The sequence below is a fragment of the Ceratina calcarata genome, unplaced genomic scaffold (assembly GCF_001652005.2).
Source record: "Ceratina calcarata isolate Rehan_Ccalc_2016 unplaced genomic scaffold, ASM165200v1 scaffold378, whole genome shotgun sequence".
Lineage (NCBI taxonomy): Eukaryota > Metazoa > Arthropoda > Insecta > Hymenoptera > Apidae > Ceratina > Ceratina calcarata.
In genome coordinates, this window is record NW_017161005.1 from 26,521 (window position 1) to 49,279 (window position 22,759).

The window sequence follows — 22,759 nt, forward strand, 5'->3', positions numbered from 1 at the left end:
CATTGCTTGTACATTCAAATGAACTGAACAAATGATTATTTCACATAACATGGAGTCAGATAATGTAATACTTTATTTTCAAGATCATTCTTAAAAAAATTTCTTAAATTCTAATCCTGTCTTCGAACTCAGGATCTAATGGTACCTTTAAAATGAAAAGATTAGATACGGTACTACGCTGCTGCTAGTAACTTCTACTGCGCACGCCCCAAAAATCCCACGATGTGCCCATCACTGATCACAGATCGGGACGCTAGTAACTCCTCGGGCCACCGGCAGATAGGTATCATGTTCGCGTTCTCGCAAAGCCCGATGGCTCGACGTGGAAGGGGCTCCGGCCCATGGCCCGCCTTTTGCCGTTATCTGCTGTCATACTCAGCTCTTCAATTGTGATAATTTAAAGTAATGGGATCGTAGAAATGTATGCTGAATTTTCTCAATTGCATATATATGAGTTTTTTAATATGAGAAACAAATAGTGGAGTAATACACTGAAGTTAGTTTAATGAGAGAACAAAGTATTTTCTAAATGTTGAAATTATTAAAAAAGACTTTGTAAATGAAACCCATAGATTTATGAAGAGAAGAAATAATAAAATTATAATAATCATTGAAACTAAGATCTGTTGGAAAAATAAATCCAAGGACTTATATAGGTGCACACAGTTTCCACAGGATTGCCTAGAAGGTAAAAGGTTTTCGTAAAATTGTACGAGTCTTTAACCCTTTCGCTATGGCAAGTACTACGGCAGTCCGCTCCGTCGGAGTAGTTCCACTGAACGGCAGTCCGCTCAACGCCGTAAAGTGTGCACATTGCACGGAGCGCAAGAACATTTTATAAAGTAAAGCTCCAAACAAATTTTCATATAAATGTTTCTAACCTGTTATACTTTTAGTAGGATCAATACAGGATGTCCCAGAACTAGTAGTACATTTCTTAATGGGAAGTTCCTGAGATGATTTTCAACAATATTTTCCTTTGTCAAAATGTTATCCGAGGCGTGATCGTTGAATAATTAACGATGATCCCTGACCAATTAGAACGCTCGTATAGCGGGGGGCCAGGAGTGCGCCGATTGCCTTGGACGTCGCTGTGCCCATACGTCGCGCTCGTGACGAGAGCAAAGAATTAAAGAAAAGTTGCATACAAGGATGAACTAACAAATTGGTTAAATGTCACAGGAAAGAAAGCGATTAGTCGTTACTTACGTTCACTGAACAAATGTAACATACTCAATAAAATAACTAACAACTTTACAAATTACAGAGTAGGTAAAATTATTAAAAATGCGAAAAGAATCAGAATTGGACGTACTCCTTTGTTAGCAAGTGCACCTGCTCATAGAAAAACTTCAGTGGGTCACATAATGGGATATGTGTTTCTATCTTCGAGTGCCGAAGGTTGACCCACTGAAGTCATTTCTATGAGCAGGTGCACTTGCTAACAAAGAAGTAAGTCCAATTCTGATTCTTTTCGCATTTTTAATAATTTTACCTACTCTGTAATTTGTAAAGTTGTTAGTTATTTTATTGAGTATGTTACATTTGTTCAGTGAACGTAAGTAACGACTAATCGCTTTCTTTCCTGTGACATTTAACCAATTTGTTAGTTCATCCTTGTATGCAACTTTTCTTTAATTCTTTGCTCTCGTCACGAGCGCGACGTATGGGCACAGCGACGTCCAAGGCAATCGGCGCACTCCTGGCCCCCCGCTATACGAACGTCCTAATTGGTCAGGGATCATCGTTAATAATTAAACGATCACGCGTCGGATAACATTTTGACAAAGGAAAATATTGTTTAAAATCATCTCAGGAACTTCCCATTAAGAAATGTACCACTAGTTCTGGGACACTATGTATAATACGGGTCAACAGAATAAAGGGATGCTCTACAGGGTGTCCCAGAAAAAGTGTTAGAGGCGACGGGAAGTGATTCTATAAGTGTTTCTAAACAACAACTTCCTTTGCCAAAATGCAAAGTGAGGCATGGGTTTTGAATTATTAACGAAAAACACTGACCAACGAGAATACCCATAGGGCCCGCGTCCAGCCGCAGGTACGTTGGCTCGGATCGTGACGCTCGGCCGTTGGTCAGCGGAGGCCCTACGCGTGCTCTCATTGGTCAATGTTTTTAGTTAATAATTCAAAAACCATGGCTCACTTTGCATTTTGCCAAAGGAAATTGTTGTTAGAAACACCTCCAGAATCACTCCTTTTCGGCTCTAATACTTTTTCTGGGACACCCTGTATATGTACAGCATAATACTGCCGCTTAAAATAATCGACGCTTGTATACACAACTCGTCAGAAAAGCCAGTTTAGAGTTGCCAGAAAAGCGCCTTATGCTTCCCTTAACCTACACCCAAGGGTCTCGTAATTTATCCCACCGCCGGAAAGTGGGGACGACGCGACCATGGTGGGGATCAATAGTTGGTGGGGATATGCAGTGATTTTCACGGTAGCGCTGCGGAGAGCTTCGCGAACGCGCATGAGCACGCATGAGAGGAATAATAGTGGGGATCGAAATACGGGTGAAAAGCAGGGGAAGCGAGCCTCGTGGGATAAATTACGAGACCCCTGCCTACACCTTCTACCAACATATTAGTTTGATTCTCCTTGACACTCCTTCAGCAGGCGACCCCCATTGCTAAGTCGCTGCTAAGTCGACTGGCATGTGACGCGCCTGACACTAAAAATAAGTGCAGAATACTTTGCTATTATCGCATAAGAAACTTTTTGGAAATTTCCTTTGCAAAAGTTATTTACAATACGTAAAGAAAAGTGGAAAATATGTGAAATATTCATGAAATATAAAAGTAAAGGAATATTACTGCAATATTCATCCTTTTTGTTGTTATTTTCATTACTTTACTTATGTATTTCATGAGTATTGCACTTATTTTTCACTTTCCTTTACGCACTGTCAATGACTCTTTGAAAGGAAATTTCAAAAAGTTTTTATTAATCTGCGATAATAGCAAGGTGTTCTGATCTTATTCTTATCGACGGGCGCGCTCATGTGACTCATTTTTAGCCACAGTCACGTGACAGTCGTTCTAGCAGCGATAGTGGTGGTCGTTTAGAGAACAGTCGAAGAGAGTCAAACTAACATGATGGTAGAAGGGGTAGGTAGGGGAAGCGTAACGAAGCCTGACGACCGTTGAATTCTTATGTTGAATAACAAAATGTTGATCTCATTTGTGAAAAAACAGGAAAAAACAATGACAGAATTTGTAATTTTGTATTATTCTTGATACCTATTCTGAAAATATTTAAAAAATGAGATATTATTATCAACTTCGAAGATAATATTTAAAAAATGAGATATTATTATCAACTTCGAAGATAATATTTAAAATAGACAATATTTTTATTGTTAGGATAGTTACGAAGTTAAGGATTGTAGTATTTGTGGACAATGTAAACAGCTGCAAATTAGGTACAATCTTATCAAAGAGTGCCAAAACTGTGTATCAGAATATTACAAATTAGATTACAAATTGCCTGTGACTTAAAGAAACATGATGAACAATTTTATGAACCTCACTTCACTGTAACTATCATTCTTTCTAAAAGATTATTGATTAACGTATCCGGGATAACTTTTTATTTAGGGTTCAATATGAGAGCACTCTAGATTTAACATAAATAGGTTTCGAGTAAACATTATTATGTTTTAACATTTGTAGTCTATCAATAAGAAAACAATTTAACCTCGCTAATAGACTCCCATCAATACGTAAGCAAGAAATCCGGAGTGACTGTGTCAGAAGTTTTGCGAAAATCAGTAGCATCCACTTGCATATCCTTTATTATGAGTGCTATTAATTCCTTGTCAGTTTATTTAATTATTATCAACAAATACTTACATTGCATCGTACTCATTACAATATTAAATACAAATAATTATTTGTATGACTTGCAGCGAGTTCTGTTATTCGAATGATGTCGCACGCCCTGACGGAAGCGGTTTTCCATAGAGGCTTGCAAATCTATTTGACAAAACAGTACGTATACCTTTATTCGCATGTAAAACAATCTCTATCGACATACAATAGAAAAACAAATATTTGTTTGCCCGGAATGTTCCAATTTTTGATAGTTGGATTAGAGCATATCTGAATATAAATGGCGTGTATACATTCTAAAATGATACTTCAGGCATTTATAGAGAAAGTCATTATTCAGTGAAGTTATGCCAATATTTAATAAAGTGAGTGTTACAAAGTAAAACAAAAGTCGTACAGAGCGCTCCGTAATGTACCTTAAACTGAACATGAAAACGAATTTTTTCTTGATTATCTCAAGAATAGGTACGTAGTATCAAATGGCACATACGTAAATTTTACACTATTTTTAAGGATAGAGTTTTCAATTTGCATGAAAATCTATAGTAAAATATCACTATATAATTCAATAAATCAATAAATGTATATCAAAATTTGAATGTGCAGCCTTTAAATTTTGTATAAAAATCGGAACGAACTTTTTTTAACTCAATATTGCTGAATGATAATTAAATAATTCTTTGTAATAACTGGAAAAATTTTGTTCCACTTGCATCTTCCTTTTCTGTTTCATACTACTAAATAATGACTGTTGTAGCGCGTTAGGTAATGCAGATTCAAATAACCTTGGAGAATCTCTCCAGAGAGCCTTGAACGAGAAACCTAGATGGACACAGCCTAAATGTAGAGAACCCGTGAAAGAAGTAATGCAGGAGTGGCTGGAAAGGCCGGGATATCCAATGGTGACAGTTAAAAGAGTCGAAGAAGGTTACCAGTTGACGCAGGAACATTTCGTGATGGCGATGATAAAAATCGACGAATTCAACACGAAGTGGTGGATACCAACCACTTATGTCGAGGAATCGGATCCCAATTTTAACAACACGTATCCCGCCGATTGGATTGATCCAAGCGAGGAATCACACATCGTACACTCTAAGCAAAAAGAGGGATGGTTCATTTTCAACACGCAACAAGCAGGTACGCTGCAAAGTTTTGTAGAACATTTGAAATTAATAATTAAAAATGGACACTTCATTTTGAATCGAATGTTTAAGAGTTTTAATATAAGAAGTGAACAATTACACAGTTCAACAAAAAACATTTTTTCATTTTTTGCAATCCACTACGTGATTCTTATAGAATTTCTCATATCAAAAACAAATCTAGAAGCAGAATGGTTCGATACGTATCTTTTTCGAGAAATAGTGCGGAAAAGCATGATTTCATGAGGCCAAGATGAATGCCTTTACACAAGTTTCTTTCTTCTCAACGTTATTTTATTTTCGGCGACAAGTTTTTATCGTTACTAATAATTTTTTATTGAAAATGTATATTTCTCTCTTTTGCACTTCATATTTGATATTGATAGGCATTCAGATACATTAGTGACAGGATTTTAAAGTGATCTCTGAGTCCGAAAATTTGAATTTACAAATTAAGTATGAAATTTATTTTTGCCCATATTATTGGCTTGTGCTGCAAATATATACTTAAGTCTAATGTTTTAAATCATAAAACGTAATCGCTAATAATTATATCGGTGATGCTCAGAAAAAGTTTTGAAAAGTATTCATCTTTTCATACCATTTACATTGCATAAAATATATTTTTCCTATCATCGCAAATAAAGGAAATAGATGGTTATAATAAAGTCGGTAGAAGAGTTTTAACGAGGTCGTAAGTCATCATAGAAATTAGTGTTCGGGTCACCCGCTCAGAAACGTTTTCATATTTGAAGGAAAGGTATAATGAGGTTGTAAAATTCGCCCATCATGAAATGCATCATAAAAATGAGTAACTGATAACTATTGCGGTTACCGATCTAAGATCGTTTTTACCAAACATGAAAATACTAAAGAGTAAAATAGTTTTTCTGAAATTCCCAGCTGCGACATAATGGAGGCTTCCGACCATCGGGAATTTCTAAATTTGCGAAGAAAGCGATCAGAATTTTTAGAATTCTCTTCATTCGTAATGGAGCATTCGGATTTTCGAGTGTGAACATTCAGGAAGAAATAATCACAGTCCTAGAATGGTGGCAATAAAATAGACACATCAAAATACATGTCATTATACCACACTTCACTATTGCTCACTTACATCATTCTGAAAAACCTCAGCTTTCGCGATACGATCGAACTTAAGTACTTATTCTTAAAATGAAACTTAACCCTTTCGGTACGGAGGGGCTGGCCGCGGTTATACATTCGTGGGACGAGGAAGTTTTCCAGCCGGGAAAAGCCGGGAATTTTAAACACAGAATAGTAAAGTAATGCGTACTATAGAGAGTAATCATACCCACATACTTTACGTGGGTGCCACTAGGCGGCAGTGGTAGCACCCACATAACTTTCTAAGGATGCCGCCAATTGGCGACGGTAGGACCCAGAAAATGTTTAGTGGATGCCGCCAATTGGCGACGGTAGGACCCAGAGAATGTTTAGTGGATGCCGCCAATGGGCGACGGTAGGACTCAGAGAATGTTTAGTGGATGCCGCCAACGGGCGGCAGTAGTACCGAAAGGGTTAAAGCAAAGGACCAACATCAAGTCTAAAGAGCAGGGCACCAAGTAAGTTTACTGACTCCATCTTACCCGTCTTGAGAACTAAATTCTACTTAAAATTATTGTTGGTATATCGCGCACAACTCATTTAATACAGTAAAATTATAAAACGGAACAATAACATAGGACTTTATTCGAGAACACAACAAGAAAGTCCGATGACACGTCTGAAACTTTCGAGGTCTTGCGCTGTTCTCCCGTTCAAATAGTTGCCGGTTCGTCAATAGCAACCGGAAACCGGGTCCTCGCTTCCGCTCGTTTGCAGGGGTAGCTTCACATCGTTGCGAGACATCTTCACGCTGTCGGAACGCGCGGCATGTCCCATCCGTCACAACATTATTTTTCATGTATTATTTGTCATTTTTTTGGTAGCTAATCTGTAGAATTGTATAAGAGGTGTAATTAAATAACGGGACTGCGCACTTTCCACCATGCAACAGCATGGGGTGAGGTTGTCATTAGTAGATCATTGATTTTGATGCTTCCCGAGCTACGATTCCTAGTTTTGTCTATCTGTCTGCTTCTGTTTCTTTTTTTCTAGAGGTCACTGTTGCATTGCAGTGCCGCGATTATGGTTGATGTAAAAATCGAGCTGTTACCGTAGCGAATTAACCTTGTAAAATTAAAAAAATCGTCACCAGAATGTTTGTAATTGTTAAAGGAGGTACATGATGATAATGTAATGTCACGTGCGCAAGTTTTTGAATGACACAAACGGTTTTCTGAATCGCGAATGAGCAAATCGAAATCGGGGGCAATGTTGATCGTTTCTTTCGATATCAAAAGTGTTATTATGATTGACTGGATGCCTGAAAGTCAAATCGTTCATTAGAAATATTGATTACAAAGAAGTCCTAATCAAGCTGAGGGAAAGAGTAAGGAAGAAAAGACCGGATTTAAGAAAGAACAACTCATGAATTGGACATGGAAGACAACGGACCAGTCCACAATGCCCTATCTATGAAGCAGTTTTTAGCACACAAGCGCATTCCTGTGCTTGGTCATCCTCCGTGCTCGCCAGATCTCGTATCATATGATATCTACCTATTCCTAAAAGTCAAAAGTGCATTGAAGGGAACACATTTTTAGAACACTGTTGAACATGTAAAAACAGAAACGGCAGAATTGTTGAAGAGGCTGACAACTGATGAGTTACAGCATTATTTTGAACAATGGAAGGTATATGCAGCGGTGGATAGATACGAGAGTATGTTGAAAGGGATAAAAGTTACATCTAACTTTATTTGCACTAAATCACATTTCTCACATCAGTCTCGTTGTTTAATTGCCACACTTCGTAGTTCGAGAAACAAATATTCCGAGGTCGTAATCTTTACCAAGTACCTAGAATTTATAATGCGAGTAATCTTTTTTCAGAGTAGTTAGGCTTTTCGAGGCTCCTCGAGCCTCGTTCAGGTCTGTTCGATGCTAATTGAGAATCAACCTTTCAATGTACGGCTGAATTCTGCGCGAGGCTATAAATATTGTATATACTTTAAGGACGTTTGTCAGAGATTTTGAAAATGTTGAAAAATTCTGAAAAAATTATATGTTATTCTTGGAATAAAAAAAATGAACTGTTATCTTTTTCAGAATTTTCTACCGTTTTATTATTAAGAAAAATGAATGAGAATATTAGAAATTTAACATGCATTCTTATGGAGACCAAAGTTTATTATAAGAAATAAGTACTTTTTAAATGTACAAATACAAAATAAATGTTATCATCGGATAAATTAACATTTTTTAAATCGTTTAACGAAAGATTGACGAAACTGACCGTTCATTTCTATTCTAAAATTATTAATAAAAACGTAATAAACAGTTTTCGTGTCAGTTGATCGTTAAAATTTCGCAACATCGCTTTCTAGTAAAGCGATGTAAATTTAGCGGTAGGTTTGAACTATCGAATTTTAGATAATGGTACTACGCTACATAATAATTAACGTGGCAAATTGGATAAATGAAATAATGATTACAATTCGATTTATAATTAAGTAATTTTTCGTCCCATTTGTTGAAGATGTTTTATCTTTTTTTTTGCTCGAAAATTTTCCTTTCAATCGTAATTGTGACATTTTGAGGTACGGATTCACAATAAGCAATTTCAATTTGAAAATCTCAATTGCCAACTGTCAAATACTAATTTATCTTAAGTCGTGCTGTTGCCAAGTTTCTTTAAGATTTTTACATAATTTCAATGTGAATATTATTAGAAATTTCTTAATAAAAGAAATTATATTTAATCAAAGAATAAATTTTAAATATTTTACTATTCACGTATGTTATCTATTTATGTTTTTAATGCTTTTGAATAGTTGATATATTAAATATATGATGTTGGCATTACTCGATTTTTACAATGTATAAGAATAGGAGACCCCCCGCACCGCTTACCCTTCTAAAACTCTAACAAACGTCCTTAACTATAATAATTCTCTTAATAATTAATAATACAATTGGGTATGATATATTTTAGTTCAGACGGTTAGTTTAAACACTGTTTTAAATCGATGTGAAGACAAAAGGAGTGTGAAACAATGCATATGAAGACGATTGTTTAATTCAAACGGCGAGTGAGCTAATAAAATGAGTCACTATAGTGGCGTGTGTCGTTCTGAAAGATGATATCCGTGAAAGCCACTATAATGGCGCGTCATGTCTAAGAGTTTAATTTTGTTTTCAACTGTATTTTGAAAAGTTTATACTCATGAAGTGGGTAGCAATATAGAATTTCTTTAACGAGGGCAGGTGGGCACAAGACATCCAGCAGGGACCGCTCTACTTGTAGTGTGGTAATGCCTGTTGTTATTGACGACTCAATAAAAAACTACGTCCCTGTCCCGCGCCCGGTATCTGTTTTCACATTACTTCGGATAGAGTCTTTGGCAGTAGCTGGTTTGGTCTTCTTTAATTGATCGGTGTTACGTCTACCGCCAGCTTCTTTCGTAATCTTCTCAGTACTCCAGACATCGATCCACGTTTCTGGAGCGCAATACTTCCTTCTTGAAACTATCCAGTGGGTATCAGTTTCTCTCCTCGAGAAGCATTTTCTGAACAACTGCGTCTGGGATGAGTCGGCCTATTGTTTGTTCGACTTCTGCTCTTTCCTTCAGTTTTCCTGTTGCTCCAACGGGGGCACTCGAAAAAGATGGTGCCTTTCGCGGTCTCGCAAATATTTGCAGCTCGGCGTCAATACTCCTCCCATTCTGTGTAGATATTCTCTGAAGTATCTATGCCCCCTCAGCAACAGGATTAGATATGCCGATCAGCCGGTGAGTTCACCTGCCCCTCGTTTCCGCCTCCCATCTCTCCTGCCACAGCTCGAATGTTCTGATGCGCTCGTCTTGTGCTGCGTGGAGTCTGCCAGTTGTTGTGCTACGATCATAAATGTGCTTTTTCTTCTGTGCTAATAAATCAATGGGTGGAATAACGGCAACAACCGCGTTGGAAACCGTGCAACTGGCTACGTGTAGAGCTCCTGTGCGCTGCAGTCACCAGGCGCCTCCTTCTTTTGATTTGTAGCGTTCGCCCACACCTCAGCTCCATACAGAAGTATTGAGTGCATGTTTGCCATAAGCAGCCTGCGCTTAGGGTTCTAATATTCGCCATCAATCTGCTCAGGGATGCGACACTTTTTGCTGCCTTATCGGCAACTCTCTCTATGTGGGGCCAAAAAGTGAATTTAGAGTCCAGCATAACTCCATGGTACCTTACGACGCCTGAAGATCGTCGCCTCCCTGACCTGAAAACAAATCCTTTTCATCGTAAGGAGCACGATGTCTGTCTTTTCAAGAGCTAGCCGTAATCCGTGTCCTGTCATCCATTCAACTACTCTAGTCATTACCAGGGTCAGTTCGACCGATCTGGCCTCGATCACTACAACCACATCATCAGCATATCCCAGAAGAGACTCGCTCTTCAGCATTGTACAGGGCTTTCTACAGGTCCGGTCCCAGTATCGAGCTGTCTTTCACTCAGAAGTTAGTGCTTTATTGACATTCGAGAAAAAATATTGGGCATTCTATTTAGATAATTGTATGCACCCCTCATACTTTGATGGAGAAGCAAAGAAACGAAAAACAGATTATAGCACTACGTGTTGCCCTACAAGTCATGTGTAAGGGTTGTTTAAATCAAGATAACTTCACTCTGGTAATTAATTGTTAATATATAAGTATTGTAATCAAAATTGGAAAAGGTACATAATGAGATGTTGTCTTGAGGAGGATCGATCTCATTATACTCTCATACCAGACCAGACTAATTCACACTTGAACGCTTAGCCCTATGCTCAGCACGAGAGATGACCTAACGTCATTCCTGTGTGCCACACAGAATTCGTGGGGTCTCAGTTTTCGAAAGCACTCACACCATCAAATGTAAATACTCACTACAAACGCAACATTTATTTAAAAACTTTTTGCATACAATAAATAACTTAGAAGTTATTTGAAGTCATGTTAGAAGATTCATCCTGTATTGTGGAAAGTCTCGTTTATCTATTGATTAAAAAATGAACGTCCATGCACTCATGTAATATCTCATTTTCTCCCAATCATGCATTCTTAGAAAATCCGTTATTTTGTGCGAACGTACATGATAAAGCATTTCTGATTCCGGGTTCGCTTTTGTCACGAGAAACTCTATAAGAATTACGTAATAGATATTGGGAAAAAATATTTTATGTGTTCAGTTACCTTATGTTATATTTACCTTATGTAATTGACGTATATCAACTTAACAGAAGTATTAGATGAATATCGGATGATGTATGTATTCGTATTTCGTTTTACTGTTCTCAAATGCTCACTGATCGATTCATAAGGTAAATTAACAAAAACCCCCCTAGTAACTGTGTAGAAACAATCAATACTCTCTAAGAACTAAAATAGCAGATATAATTAAAGGAAGATGTATCTGTGTCAGGTTACTATCGCGTGAACTATGATGAGAAAAACTGGAAATTGTTGACGAATGAGCTGAACATGGGAAGCGCTACCAAGATACACGTATTGAATCGTGCCCAGTTGATCGACGACGCGATGAACATAGCTCAAATTAAACGCTTGAACTACACGATCGCACTGGATTTGACCCTCTACTTAAGGCACGAGACCGATTACATACCCTGGGTCACGGCGTTCAGACATGTGCACTTTCTGCAGAACGTGCTCCGCACCTCCAACAAATATTACCTTTACAAAGTAAGGACTGCAAATGCAAAATCGATGATACAGAATAACATATAAAGTGTTTCTACGGTGAACGCGAAATCATTACGAGAGTTACTTGTTGCCAGATCGCAGATGTTTATACATTTATGGGAATTTTCAATAATTTAAAGTAAAACAGTATATCATAATACGTACAGGGTGTCCCAGAACTTATGGTACATTTTCTAATGGGAGGCTCCTGAGATTTAAACAATATTTTCCTTCGTTAAAATGTTGCCTGAGGCGTGGTTGTTGAGTTATTAACAATAAACCTCGACCAATCAGAACGTTCGTATTGCGGGCGGCCAGGAGTGCGCAGACTGCCTTGGACGTTGCCGTGCCCATACGTCGCGCTCGTGACGAGAGCAAAGGATTAAAGAAAAGTTGCATGCAAAAACGAACTAACAAATTGATTAAATGTCAGAGGAAAGAAAGCGATTAGTCGTTACTTACGTTCACTGAACAAATGTAACATACTCAACAAAATTACTAACAACTTTACAAATTATAGGGTAGGTAGAATTATGAATAATGCAAAAATAATCAGAGTTGAACTTACTCCTTCGTCGGTAAGTGTAGCTGTTCCTAGAAGAACATTAATGGGTCTATGGCTCAGCCTTCGGCACTCGAAAATAGAATGCAATTGAAAATTTGCATACACGTTTTTATTTTAATTGTTATCTCCGAATACTGTTCTCTGAACAATCCCACTGCTGCTATTGGATTATAACCTATTTACACGTAACTAACGAACATATTAAAATGTTCTACGTTTGCTAGGGCACACATCGTTCTGTTTAGTAACGCAAGGTAGAACTGAATGACCGGTTGCTCCGAGATTGTCTTCAAGACAATCTTTTCTTACATGATGGATAAGTTCGTTAGGAACAATGTGTTTGTATTTTTCAACTAAACCCAATCTTCATTTCCTTGTCATCTTTAAGAATTCCCCACGTGCAGAACACTCAAATCTATAACGAAAAGCAGTTCCTAGACTTGCACTTACTAGATGCTAACGCCGAATTGCTTGTTGTCACTCTGCAGGGCGCATGCTTGCCGAGTCCCTGGCATAAAATCGTAAAAAGGACGGTAACACTGCCTCTCAAAAATTCAGCGCAGAAAAGGATTTCCTTCTACGTTTCATATAACTACTGCTAAATGTGATGCACACTCCCGAGTCATATTCACGTAATGAGTAATGTAAATTCTTCCATTGCAAAAATATTTTTAGCTTAATTGCAATGGAGTTAGAAATACAAATATCTTACATTGCTCATTGCAATCGTACTCAATTAACTAATTGAAATGTGCTACAGTTATTGTGAAATTAAGGTATATGACTAGCGGGTGTGCATTACATCTTGCAGTAGTTATACAAAACATAGAAGGAAATGTTTTGCAGCGCTCAATTTCTAGGAAGCAGAGTTTATTGTTGCCAATATCCTTTTAAGGGTAATCGAAGAGAGTCAGAGTTTTTTTTTTACAATTTTATGGAAGTGTCTCGAATACCGTGCACCTAACAGAGTGTGTACGACAAAAGGCAAATTCAGGCGTTCGTATCTGGTAAGTGCATATTTCGATACTGTCTCTTTTCATCGGTTTGAGTGTGAAATGCCTACGGATGACCTAAAAACTAAGGTCGAATTTAATTTAAAAAACACATTTTACATACAAACACATGTTCTCTAACGAACTTGTCCACCGAGTGGGGAAAGATATTCTTGAAGAAAATCTGGGAGCTCCTGATCATTCGGTTCTGTCTTGCGCTACTAAACAGAACGCTGCGTGCTGTAACGAACGCGGAATATTTTAATGTATTCGCTATTTACGAGTAATGGAATTATAACTCAATATCAACAGTGGAAATGTTCCGGGTACAGCATCGCGGCCGGAGCCAAAAATTAAAATAAAAACGTGCAAATTTTAAAGTGTAAAGTACAAAACGACAGTGAACTTGCGTAAAAGTAACAATTTTTGTTTTGTGGAAGTTTGCCAATGAGATTGTGACAATGATCGCGTAAGTAAAGAATCGTCAGATGCTGGTCACTGACCTGCTCCAAACATCAGCTGTTGCGAACCGTGTGTATCTATCTTCGAGTGCCGGAGGTCGTCCTATTCATCCATTGATGTCCTTCTAAAAGCAGGTGCACTTGCCGACAAAAGAGTAAGTTTAACTCGAATTGTTTTCCCAGTTTTCATAATTTTGCAATCATGTTTACGTAATTTATAAAGTTATTAGTTATTCGTATGTTACACTTATTCATTGAACGTAATTCCTTTGTTTTCTGTAATATTCAACAATTTGTTAGTTGTATTTGCATGCAACTTCTTCATCTTCATTTTTCATGACGAGCGCAAAGGATGGGCGCGGCAACGTCTGTGGCATTTATCACGCTCCTGGCCGCCCGCTAAGTTTGTTGTTGGTACATCAAAATCTAACAATAATGAAATATTGTACTCTACTGTAAGAACCGTAACGTCGAAAAATACGTACTGCCCGGGAAAATTTTGTGTTCGAAAGACGCATCTGCCGTAAGATACAATGCCGCAGTAGAAAGTTGTAGGTATAGGGAGAAGCATGAAAAAGCATGAGAGCCTCAGAAGGCACCGACGACACCAACTCCAGAATGTATAAGATACTGAAATTTGCAGCGTTACGTGGCATATCTGATGAGGGGTTTGACGGAGCATGTGGGTTATGAACCGAAGGCAGGAGAGAGCGAACTCATTAAAATATTCAGAGAACAAGCATTTCCATGGGCCTGCGAATTTGGCGTCAAGAGCTGCATAAGCTATGCTGAGAAACAATATCATCACTGGCTCGAGAACCCTAAAGGGCAGTAAGTCATAATTTTATTTTCTGGTAATTGGTAATTTCTTATGCTCTACCTTCTATTAATGGAACAACATAAAACCTCGAATTTTTATGAAAAGTCTTGCTATTATATGTGGAAGCAGAATAGTTAATTGAGATTGCATGATGGTTTGATTTCATAAGAGCAGGACATTGCATATAAGCAAGACCATAACATCCCAGACTTAAGTTTTGCCTTTTCAAAGAAGTACTTGATGGGCCAAAAATCTTCCCATATGAGGACGTGAAATGTAGTCCCGTTAATCCATATTTTGCATTATTTTTATCTGGTTATCAATAAGGAAGAGAAAAGAACATCAAAATTTTACCCATAAATGTCAGAAAAGATACGTGACTATTCTAGCCCCATTTTATAAAATTCATTAAATATTTCATTCCTAAGACTTTTACATTGCGTCTTGTGAGAAACTAAGCTATTCATGTGATCAGTGTGAAATACTTGACAACCAAATATTGCTGGAAATTCTTTATAAAGTACCAAATATCCACTAAGAACAGTTTATTCGAAAGTCATTTTTCAATACATACTATGAGAGTCTAAATAAATGATTTACCCAAATGCAGCAACATAAATGGTTTCTTTCATAAACTGTAATGTAAAATACGCAAAAATAACATTTTTAATCAATTTTCTCTTAGGTACCCTTAGTTTTGAAAAATTTAACTACGTATATTTAAAAGCTTTACCTAACAGTACACCAAAGTATGATTATTAAGTCTATTAACGATAGGATTCCTTAAGGGTCCTACCCAGTGTGACCGCCCGAAATTTAGGTGACTTTTGAAATTTTTTTGAGAGAAGCATACCATGGAATGTTTTTGAACTTTATCGGTGTAGTTGCCTATGATTGAAGTGTACGAATTTATTTTTTAGTACAAAAATAACGAAAGGCGACCGAGTTACCTCCCGAGACACCAAAAAAAGTGCCTAAATTGCTGCAATGATACAGGTTGCTACGGTGCCCGAAAAAAAAGAAAAATATCCTGTTAAACTAGAAGGTTGTGATTTAATGAAATCGAATGAACTAGGATATCCAAGAAATGTTAAGATCTGACAAAATGGCGGAGACTTTAAGAAATTTTTCGATTTTTCCTTAAAAAAGTTGTCGTTTTTTTGTTGTTAAAATTACAATTTTTATCTAATCAAGAATATCCTAGTTCACTTTACAATAAAGCATGTCCAAAACACTGTTAAAATTTCAAGTCAATCGGACAATTGGTGTTTGAGTGAGAACTGCAGCAAATTTGAAAAACACTGTTTCGAGATAAGCGCGTTTAAAGTATTAACTATTACATTATTACTTATATTGTACTAGCTGCACTCGGCGCGCCGTTTTTACCTCGAACCCACCGCCCATTCAGCAGCTCTACTGGCTGGCACTTTACGTGCATGTCTGGTTGTTCTCCCAATGTTTGACTTTTTGGGTGGCATTTCAAATAATTTCCAGTAGCTAGTATTTAGTGACAAATGAGGCATGAAATGATATTTTAGTTGTGTGTGATTTAAATACCAATTTTCATGGCGATCGGTTGAACGGTATAGAAGTCTGTGGCGAAAACAGTCCCTAGACAGTGTCACGTGGATAATTTGTTATAGGAATAAATGAACTAAGAAGGTGGTTCGATACTTTACGACAAACGGTAAAGTTCGCTTAACCTTGTTCTTTATTTCCAGATTCCTTAAGACTGATGGTTTCACATGTTGTAAGGGTTTATATAGGGTTTGAGTTTTTGAGTGGAAGGGGTTTAGACTTTGAGTAGTTTTGGTCATAGCTGTTGTGTCATAGTTTGATCTGTGTCACGGGTCCTATGTCCTATGTGCAGTAGATAGGGCTGCTGTGTCATAGTTTGGTCTATGTCACGGGTCCTATGTCCTATGTGTAGTAGAGATAGCTTCTTGTCGGGTGCGTCACAACAGGGCCACGACACGTAAGGTTTAGTTAGCTAGTAAGTTTTGTTGTTGCTTCTTTCGAATCCATTTTTCGAATTCTTTAAATGTTTTTCACGAACTTCACTTCCCGGGTTTCGGCACCAATTTATGTGGGGAGAGCTTGTGATATTATCAAATAAATACCCCAGTGTTCTTTCTGGTCGTTTATTGCACCTCACAGTACGAATCGTTTTTACAGAATAAAACCACGAGGCATCTCGAGGTATCTCTTTGTGGTCGGTTTTTGTCCGTTACCGAAAAGGGGAGGTAAACTTAAAAACTAATCTTACCAACTAAGCAACAACAAAACTTACCAGCTAACTAAATCTAATGTGTCGCGGCCCTGTCTAGGGACCATTTTCGCCACAAGTCTATGTGCTGCAGCTCCATCAGGTGGCGAGTTACAACAAATTGGATAGCGCGAACATATTCTCCGTGCTCAAATACTTAAGTATACGAGTTTTTATGACGATCGATTGAACGGTATAGAAGTATGGCGCGTGGGCCATAATTATTAGATCGGCAAATGAACAGGTAGACTAGCTTTTGTTACAAGGAACATTTATACCGAAATGGTGAAAGGCGCGAGCACGTGCGTGCGCGTAATGGTGAACCTCGTGTTCGCATTAACAATGTACTTGCCACTTAATACTAGCGGTTGTATATGCGATAATTAATATTATAAAATTATGTAGAGAGAGTCTTTAATGGAGATTATTATTAACAATAATCTGCGAGAACGGATGCGCGTTATACTCAACGATGCTACCGGATAACTCGGAGTATTAGAAACGCGGCTGAGCGTGAATGTCTCGGTTGAACGTCTCTACAAGACTGTGTGTCTAACGGAAGGGAGATTTTAGCAGCTAGCCGGAAACCTAGACTGCCCAACGCAAGAGCGGCAAAACTGCCTATCAATGTTGACGCAGCGACGCCACAGAAGTTTGTGTTGCAGCGCCATCTATATTTGATAGCGTATAAACATTCTCCATGAAGAAATACATATATGTGCCGAGTTCCATGTGGATCGGACAGTTTCGGAACCTATGAATCATATACAGGGTGGGGCACGTAAAGTGTTACAGAGCAATATCACTCAAACTAACAATCATATCTCAAAATGCTTCATACAAAAGTTTCAGTGTTTGAGAGGGCCGCCATACTGGCGCACTATATTTTTTTACTGGTGGAGGCGCTGAAGCTACGCTAAGGTCACCGCCAACTTTTTAAATGGATCGGTATATTTTTGCTTCCGTATCATGATAGAGAATCTTAAAACGAATTCAACGACCTATAACACAAGGACATTGAAGGTCATATAAAGCGGAAAAAGGCGATAATACTTACGGTTTTTGTAATAGATTACAGTGTTTTAATCGTAATCTCCTTTTTTTATAACCTCTTCCTTCTATCCCAGGTAGTTGTAAGTTTGATTGCTTGAATAACGAATCTTGTCAGTTGGGAAAAAAATAATGTTGAAATAAAGAGGAAGACAAAAAAATATTTTTTGTGAAATTGCTTTTCTTTGAACCTTTCCTTGAGCTTTAGATCATAAATTTGTCCTTAAGAAAAGAAATCGTAGTAGCTATTATTTACGTTTTAAATTAGAACTTCTGACACCGATACAGGACGACACACGAGCGGAACTTATGCAAGAACAATCGACATATATGTATGCATAAAGATTACAAATATTTAAATACATACAAATATTTAAAAATAATTTTCAAGATTTTACTCCATTCACCCTCTAATATGATGAGAAGGTGTAAAACGTGTATTTGCAAAGTTCTGTTTTGATGTTTCATGATTTTTTTTCATGATATATTTATATTCTGTACATTTTCAGTCCTGTGCATGATGATTAGTGCAGGCGGAGCCGTGACGGGAATGCTAGTAAACTACATACCAATATCAGTTTAAAAAATGTGTTCTATTCAGAAATTTCTTTTATCTTGTAAACATTGCAATATGCACATTGCATTTCTATACACTAATGTTTTTATTTTTTGTATATTCAATTTTTCAAATTTTATGAGCTGCACACGAACCTCTTTATTTCATTGAGAAATCATGCAGTAAAATCAGTGTTATTCTAGCTATACAATGTCCGGAAAAAGTTACTCCAAACAAAGTATATTTTCTAAAACCCAGTTTCTGTTCTGTAGGGATATGAGCAGAGATGCCAGGTTGAGGACGGGAGCCACCGAGAATCTGCCCCTCCACTTACACTATCGCACTGTATCCGTGTGCTCCGAGCTCGGCTCAACTTCGGCTCAGTAGAAAGAGAAGGCGAAACATCAGTCCGTCACTTTTGCTCCTGATGCGTTAAAACCCAAGCAACACGTAGCCGTCAGTCGGCGTCAGGATCAAGAGCGACGGACTGATGTTTCGCCTTCTCTCTCTACTGAGCCGAAGTTGAGCCGAGCTCGGAACACACGGATACAGTGCGATAGTGTGCGTAAGTGGAGGGGCAGATTCTCGGTGGCTCCCGTCCTCAACCTGACATCTCTGGATATGAGTCTAGGAATAACGCTCACTTAATGTGAATCACGTTTATTCACTATATATTTCTAAATGCAATGGGATGTTAATTTGTTACTTCGATACAGAACCACATGTGACGTTTTGAAGTTAACGAAAAATAAAACATGCGTTGTAGATGTCGTTAGGAAAAACAAGCTCTTAGTCATGGATTCAGATATCCTTAAGTCTGTGCCCGCAGTATAGCGCGTATAAAATTAATATACATTGCATAAAAATGAAAATATAAACTCCCTATTTTAACATGTTTACGTCAAAAATTCTACTCACTGACTTTTTCCCTATCATTTTATATGTAATAATAAACCAGTGAGTAGTAATTAGGCCATATACTGTACTGCTTCAAAAATGAAATTCAAAATCTGAATAAGCATAAAATATCCGTAAAAATTTACGCGCGTATTCTTTGATTTTACTTGTCGAGTTGAAAGGTGCATTATAATTGGAATAAGATAAAAGGAATTAATAGTATACAGTGTACCAAGAGCGAAAAATGAGCTTTTTTAGACCTAGTGTGGAGTTTGCAGTACGAGTCGAGGCGGGTTAGCATGAGCCGAACGCGAGTGCATTTGTGAGCCGAAGACGAGTAAAAAGCTCACTTTACGCGCTTGGTACACAATATACTATTTAATAATCATTAAAGTTGTTTAACTACTCTCCCTACTTTATTTCGAGAGAATTTCTACTGTTATATCTGATTTTCAACTATTTCAGAGCTTTACCATGTGTCAATCATGAATATATAACACTATTCTTTATTATCTTCTGAGTACTCATTATTATAGATGAAATATATTTCTAATATAATTAATTACTATTGTACAAAATTTCAAAATCCTCACTCTATTTATTTATTAGTTTCTTTTCAATTTAATGCAGTGTATTCCACTCCACTAAACACAATAAGATCGCATTGATATAACTCCAAAACTAGCTTGCTAATTTCCGACTTTAACATGCAATATGTAGACCGTCGCTCTTCGTGCAAAATAAACTATTTATAGGAATGTCTTAAATAGAATTTTTTTTATCTTTCGCAGAATACACTTTGCATTTACCATTCTATATATGTATTTCTATTTATTAGTGTTTACAAGTATATTTTTTGTATATCAAATTTCCTTATAAATGCATAAAATTGGCAGTGCAGAGACAATTATGTGATAGGAAATCAATGTTGCATTCATATCTTTTGATAAATAACTTTTTCCAACAAATTTTTAACATAATCTTGTGTACAGATTGGACCCTGGACTGATGAACGAAATTCTGTGTGCTGGAGTGAGAAACGCGAACGTAAACGTGTGGCATAAAACTAAGGAGCTTTTAATAGCATCTACGAACGATGCGGAAGAAAGGAAGGAACGGATGTTAATCTTAACCTGTTCCAACTCGCCTATCATTCTAATAGAATTCTTAAAGTCAACCTTCGATAAGAACTCCCCGATTGATTTCCTGACCGCTGTACAACACGTGGTGGGTAGCTATCCGCGTGGTCCTCAGCTGGTGTACAATTTCTTGATCAAAGAATACAGAGAACTCGAGAAATTGTAAGTAACTTCATGAATTTATTTCTTTTCGCCATGGTCATTGTTATCTGTATTAAAGATTGTATGAGTCGTGAGATCTCTGCCAAAAGTTTAAGAAATATCACCAAAAGTTATGTACAATATTTGAAACGATAAACCTTTAGGAAAAATGGTATTAATAAAGGAGTAAGGTTTATAAAATTACTCGACGTGTTTTTTCAAGTCATAAGAAATTTTTAACGTTCAATTTATACCATTCTAATACATGGTTCTGGCACTTTTTGATAGAATTGTATTCGACTTAGTACAATTTACAAGTCCTACCGTCCTTGCTTTTACTTATTTTGTATCGTGTCTTAAATATTACCTTCGACGTTCATATTATTTCAACTCTAAAATGTTCTGAATAAATGTGTTATTATTTATACAAAATTACAATATTCTCTCTTATTGCAACTATATCTTTACATAATTGAAATCAAAATTTCGCCATTGGACATAAGAATTTAAGATTTACTGACGTATTCAAGAGCCTTGCAAAATGTCAAAACGTTTGCACAGTGTTCTCTTAATGTAATACTTAAAAATTCTTAAAACTTGAGTGCTATATCACTATTTTTATTTAAGGCCTCATCCAATCTTAAAAGAAAAATGAAAACAATGCTAAATGGCTGTGACATAAGAGTGTGAATCTGTATCTAATATAACTGATGTAATTTTTTCACTTCGCGGTTTCAGAGAGAATTTCCACGATATGATACCAATGGTTGCATTGGCGATTGGTGGAGGAATTACGGACATGCAACTATATCTTAATGTAAGTTTGATTCGATATCCAATTCTTCTAAAATCACATCTTATTATATGTCTTCGTCTGATATACACAGAGCGATCTACCTAAATATAGCCATTTCAATATCTTTTTGATTTGCAATATTAGAGATAGGGAGCCCTAACTTGTCCGGAATTAAATTGGGACGAGTGACGAGGCAAAATTAGACTCTATTAAAAAAAAAAAACGCTCCGCGAGGACGGCGAGGGGCTGATTGGGGCTGCAGCTTCCGGTCGCCGGGAATTTTCCGTCCGGCGTCGTGTCCGGTGGTCGGCAGGCCTCCCTGGCCCTTTTCTAATGATGACATGTCCACTCCTGTTCGGGGCGCCTGTCTCTCTTACGGTCACTGGAATTGAACAGAATGATTAGTATCGAGCGTACGGTTATGAACTCTCGTATGCCGTTCGATTGCTCAATGGAACAACAGTGTAGCATACCGTATGTGGCGGAGGTATCAGCTCTCCTCTTCGGTCTTTCGGAATCCTCCGAAACAAGACCGTTCGTTTTTTTGCGTTGAATGATCAACTGGAGTGGAATATCGCGCCCACCGTTCACCTCCAGTTGCATCTTCTAAGGGTGGAGATTCAGGAAATGAACCTCAAGTCTCGGTCTTATGCTCAGCTGGAAGTTTCTTATCCGCCAGACCAAAACCCGGAGTGGTGAACTACAGTTGTCGTATCACAACTGCCGAACCGATTATCGGACGGCATGCAATGGAGGGTACCGTCTCAGCAACAAAAATACTCTGTAAAGTGTGCAACACGATTGTACAGGGGCACCTGTCACAATTGCGGCTTCTTCGCGAATTCGGTGGCTGCTCTTCTCGTATGTCCGCAATCTGGACCCCTCGAAACATCCGTTGAGTCGCACGCACTTGATAGACGAATGTGTCCAGCTTATCTTCTGCTGGCAGGTATGATGTCTCTCGAAAATGCCTTCCTCGATCTTTCTTCTGCCACGGTCAGTCGACGACTCAGGGTGAAACGGTGTCTATTCGCGCGCCCGGATTTAAACCGAAAAGGCGGATGGAAAAACAAACCTTTCCCTTTTTAAACAACAATGATAAGGAAAATATTTTTTATGCTATGTAAATTGTATCAGAAAATGAATGCTTGCAAGAGGACATTTTGTTGTAAGTATTTAGCGTCACTAATATTTTTTGCTTGTAAATTCATATTTTTCTCTTTGTATATTATAGTTGATATTAAAACGCATTTAAATACAGGGTGTAAACCTACTAGTAGGCAATATTTTAAG

At 37.5% G+C, this 22,759-nt stretch overlaps 1 protein-coding gene across 1 annotated transcript in view; it reads left to right on the forward strand.

Annotated features, from left to right (window-relative positions):
- Positions 1-22,759, forward strand: part of LOC108625866 (aminopeptidase N-like) — a 47,896-nt gene that overhangs the window by 15,781 nt on the left and 9,356 nt on the right. The window contains exons 5-10 of the mRNA XM_026814318.1: positions 3,929-4,010; positions 4,609-4,991; positions 11,506-11,783; positions 14,445-14,632; positions 20,383-20,691; positions 21,409-21,487. Coding sequence (XP_026670119.1) covers positions 3,929-4,010; positions 4,609-4,991; positions 11,506-11,783; positions 14,445-14,632; positions 20,383-20,691; positions 21,409-21,487 — 1,319 coding nt within the window. The remainder of the gene's footprint in view (positions 1-3,928; positions 4,011-4,608; positions 4,992-11,505; positions 11,784-14,444; positions 14,633-20,382; positions 20,692-21,408; positions 21,488-22,759) is intronic.